This window comes from Saccostrea echinata, unplaced genomic scaffold, assembly GCF_033153115.1.
Source record: "Saccostrea echinata isolate AGI-Se365-2 ecotype Australia unplaced genomic scaffold, CSIRO_AGI_Sech_v1 ptg000015l, whole genome shotgun sequence".
In the NCBI taxonomy this organism is placed as follows: domain Eukaryota; kingdom Metazoa; phylum Mollusca; class Bivalvia; order Ostreida; family Ostreidae; genus Saccostrea; species Saccostrea echinata.
In genome coordinates, this window is record NW_026889764.1 from 5924468 (window position 1) to 5929130 (window position 4663).

The 4663-nt window shown below is 32.9% G+C and overlaps 1 protein-coding gene across 1 annotated transcript; it reads left to right on the forward strand.

The window, feature by feature from the left end:
* Nucleotides 1–266: 266 nt before the first annotated feature.
* Nucleotides 267–1220, forward strand: LOC133187785 (complement C1q tumor necrosis factor-related protein 3-like). Its single transcript, XM_061323186.1, has 2 exons — nucleotides 267–349; nucleotides 769–1220. Exons 1-2 carry the CDS (start codon nucleotides 277–279, stop codon nucleotides 1161–1163), a joined length of 468 nt encoding a protein of 155 aa, XP_061179170.1. The 5' UTR covers nucleotides 267–276; the 3' UTR covers nucleotides 1164–1220.
* The last annotated feature ends 3443 nt before the right edge of the window (nucleotides 1221–4663 follow it).

The window sequence follows — 4663 nt, forward strand, 5'->3', positions numbered from 1 at the left end:
CTTTGGCTTTCAATTAAACAATTCGATATAACAACGACGTTTATTTTCAATTTACAATAGTTATTTTTATTCATTTAAAAAAAAAGAAGTCTGCCTTATTTGTTTCCTAATTGTTTTTTTTTCTCACTGACTGTAGACATTAATGACCAAATGACAATTAAACTGTACGACAAATGGAATGACTTCAATTTTTTCAATTTTGTATTGAATAAAATGCGGTAAAAAATATCACTCCGTAAAATTCATTTTTCTATTTAGCGATATAAACGACAAAAGATGATGAAGGCTTCACTTCCTGTTTCAGCTGTTATCATAGTTTTTGTATTACATGTATCTACATGCTCACATGGTAGGTATACACTCAAATTCCTGTCTTGAATATTCAGAGCTAAATATCTGTTAAGGAACACAATGTCAAATAACAAAATTAGTTGAGTCCAGAAAGTATTTTTGAGGGTGATTTCAATTACAATTGTATTATTATTTTATAAAAAGAATTTATAATATACAATGTAAGAATATATAGTACGTTGATATAAGTGCTAGGAGTTATTTTGTTTTTTTTTTAAAGGAAATAAATCTTTTAAACCATCTGTTAATGCAAAAGAAAGAAGCCATATTTGATTTTCTATTAACGTATGGTATATAGTTAAATTACGTCTCAGTATTTTTTCGCATGTAATATCAATAATTTTGAAGTTAAAGCCATTTTCTAAGTAATCAGAATGATGTTGTTTTACACAAGCTTAAGATTAATTTGAATTTTAGCTACTCTTCCCGCCATTGGATTCAGTGCTAAGCTTTCTAAAAATGTCCAATTAGGAGAAAAACAAGCAGTTAAATACGACAAAGTGATAACCAATCAGGGTGACGGATACAACAGATGGACGGGACATTTTACAGCGCCTCGTAAAGGATTGTACCTGTTCTCCTGTACCATAATGGCTTTGCGTAACCATCACATACACATTGAAATAATAAAGAATGGAAGACGTATATCAACCTTATTTTCCAGTACAACTGACCAGAGTTCACAGACTGTTGTCCTAGTTTTACGTAAGGGAGATAATGTGTGGACGAGACAAGCTTGGAATGGAAGACATCTGCATGACCACGTAGGGTACAACATGTTCACAGGAGTTCTGATATCAGAAATTGTCTAATGGTTTTATCAGTAGGAGATTATCTCCTGCTTGTGTACGGAATCATGTCATTTGAAATAAAATAGGGTTTTGAAATAGTAATTAATATGAAGTTTTGTTCTTGTAAGTTTTCATTTTTTACGTTGCCAAAAATTGCAAATACCCAGAATTTTTCCTTATGAAGGTCAGCACATACCACTTAATATCAAATTTGCATTCAAGACGCATCCGTATGGAATCAGCGTGAAATGAACACTTTTTGAATTAATATCTGGTTGTTCTCTCAAGCATTTTTTTTAACCATCTACATTTGCTATAAGCTGACTTTAGCAGATATTCTAAAATTAAATGCAAACACAGTTAAAGATGGATAACAAATACACTGCCACATGAAATCCAATATGTGCACATCGAACTTTGTATCATAAATCTCCATGAAAAGCAAGTTTTATTTTCTGCTTCAAATTACATCACAGATGTTTTGTGACATTGCCCTTTGAAAACTGTCTTATCGACATAAGGTACATTTAGATCCTGAGATGTCAAACAAGGTTGTATATATATCTTAAAATGTCTTAATTGATATTCTAGCCGAATTCGGGATGATAAACAAGAAAATAGAATATTCACTAAACACAGAATGAATGTAATATAGTAAATCATATACGGCACCAGATGCACATTTCCACAAACTATGTCTCGTCAGTGATGCTCATGCCGAAACTTTGGAAATCCGAAATATTTATAAAAAAAGAAAAAAAAATACTTTGAAGAGCTGAAATAAAGCTGAAAAAAGGGATGGCAAAGACTGGAGCCAAATACATCGAAGGATCATGCAGAGTTATGCACGAGGGAAATAATCCTCAATTTTGAAATAAATTTTTGAATTTTACCACAGCAATTAACATGGTTTAATTTGTATCCTTTTTTTTAAATTAGTACGCGGGTATGTTAAGGCTACACCTAGAGATATCCTACTTGCCTTTACAATATGACGTCATAGTAAGCTGTATGACGTGATCTTTAGAAATAATGATTTCTTAACATCTATATTTAATTTCAGGTCCAAGAAATGAATGGAATCATTCAAAAACATAATATAAACTAAATCTTGTCGTTTTTGGGTGGTATAAATAGCTAAGTATTTATCACGGGGATTAAATACCAAACCCATGACGTCATAACTATTGATCAAATAATTGCCGAGTGAAAATGAAACGTGACGAGAATTCATGTAAACAAATAGATGAAATGGGAGTTTTAAAGCATATACCGTGAATGTTATGTGTGATTAATAAGGAATTAAAGATTAGGAATCAGGTACACTGATATATTCTTATCATGTTTTCTTATAATGAACACAGGCAGTGCTTTGAAATCCCGATTAGCCTTTCCTCTGTCGCTCTATAACAACAAAGATGCAAAAGTTCAACACTACGCCGCATACTGTGAAACATAATTTTTCTTTGTATCGAAAGGTTGTATTCTATAGTACTTGGAAAGTGCTGCTAGAATCGTGTGGTTAACATAAATTGATGACAATTCCTTGATCGTATGTACAAAATGTAAAAATTTTGGTAAGGTTTCATGCGAAACTTTGGAATATTTTTTTCTGTGTTTGGAGAGTAGGATTCTAGCAGCACTTTTCATGGTCCAGTGATGTTTTTACACAATTATTTTCACAAAAAGAAATGAATTATCCCCGGGGTAGTGTTGAACTTTTCACTTATTCATTAAGGCAATTTTTCTATTTATAGACGTCACGTGATGACGTCGTAGTGGAGTGCTTCTTTTAGCCTAAGACTCAATGACGTCTATACAATGGAAAATAATAGTAAATGTTTTATCTACGGCTTTTGCGATTTATCAATATTACATTTTACGAAAAAAGTCTAAATTCGCCGAAATATGATCTGTGTACTGCCTTAACATACCCGCGTACCTAAGTACTTAGCTACTGGGCTGTAAAGACCCTCGGGGACTAACAGTCCTCTTGTAGAGGCATTTTTATGTTCATTTATAGCCTTTATTAATTTTATATTTAGTGATTTTTTAAAAAATTAGAATAAAGATTGACTGTGATATTACACTTTCATTTAATGAGGCCATGGGTTTGCATTAATATTTATGCAAACCTTTGTATAGATACAGTACCAGCAACTTTATTTTTGAAAGTTCTATCATGTCCTATCTGCGGATTTTCTATCGTATCGTGTTGTATGTTTATCTGTTTTCTCTTTATCTGTTTTGTGATCGTCCATATATAAGCTAGTCACATGTTTAATTACTATCAATATTGCCTTAAATTCTTGTTTATTCCGTGTTTCTCTACCAGTGCTCGTACATGTCTGTTCTGTACTGTGCTTTGTGGTTGTCCTTACTTGTGCTAGTCATATATATGAATTGCTATTTGTGCTGCTTTGTTTATTTTTCAGTTCTTTCCATCGATGCTACATGTAGTATATGTTTGTGCTGCACTGTGCTTATTTCTTAACCTTTAAAATGTTTATTTTTATGGTTTCATTTAATGTTTCTTTTACTATATATATTTTTACTAAACTTTTATTCTTCGTGTAAATTTGTTAAAGTCTGTTAAAGAGCTATCATACAATGTAGCTCATGTTTATCAGTTATATTGTATATATTTGCCAATTATAAATAAACTATAAATAAACTTTACTTGACTTAACTTGACTAACAGTGACTTTCACTACAAAGCACCGAGCGCTTGGCGAAGGAACAGCTAACTATTCTTTATCGACTTAGGTCAGTCGCGGCCGGGACTCGAAGACACGACCTTCCGATCACGGAACGAGCGTTTTACCGAATAAGTAGAATAACTGTTCTTCTTCTTTTTTTAATGTTATTTCGAGTAAACAGTTTGTTCAAGCAAATTACAAATTCGAAATAAAATTCTTATCCAATTCATCTGTGGATCTAGAAATTAGAAAAAAAGGATGCAGATTACATTACAAAGATTAACTTTGTCCCTAATCATAGGTAATAATCATTAAAATATCAATGCATGCAAAATATACAACCAAAGAAAAATACATGTATTATTGTAAAGAACTGCAGTAAAGAATAGAGCGTTTGTGGAAAGCAAGGTAAAACTGTGTAATACAAATATATCCTTCTCTATGAAAGGGGTGAACTCAACTCCAGCTATAGGATTTACGGCACAACTTTCACGAAGTGTGTATCTAGGAGACGAACAAACAATGAAGTACGACAGGGTAATTCTAAGTATGGTAAAGGTTACAGCAAATGGACAGGACAATTTATTGCCCCGAGAAAGGGATTGTATCTCTTTTGGTGTACCATAATGGCAGAGGGATCACATTCAAATTGTTAAAAACGGGCAGCATATATCGACAATGCGTACCAACTCGTCTCCATATGATCAGAGCTCACAAACCGTGGTGTTGGGCCTCAATAGCGGTGATGTTGTTTGGACCAGGCAATCCGTTGGTAGAAGACATTAACACGAAAGTCGTCGCTACAACGTGTTCTCCGGTATT

Coding starts and splice junctions, on each gene's coding strand:
- LOC133187785 (XM_061323186.1), top strand. CDS start 277: ATGATGAAGGCTTCACTTCCTGTTTCAGCTGTTATCATAGTTTTTGTA. Junction 350..768: donor TGTATCTACATGCTCACATG/GTAGGTATACAC, acceptor TTTGAATTTTAG/CTACTCTTCCCGCCATTGGA.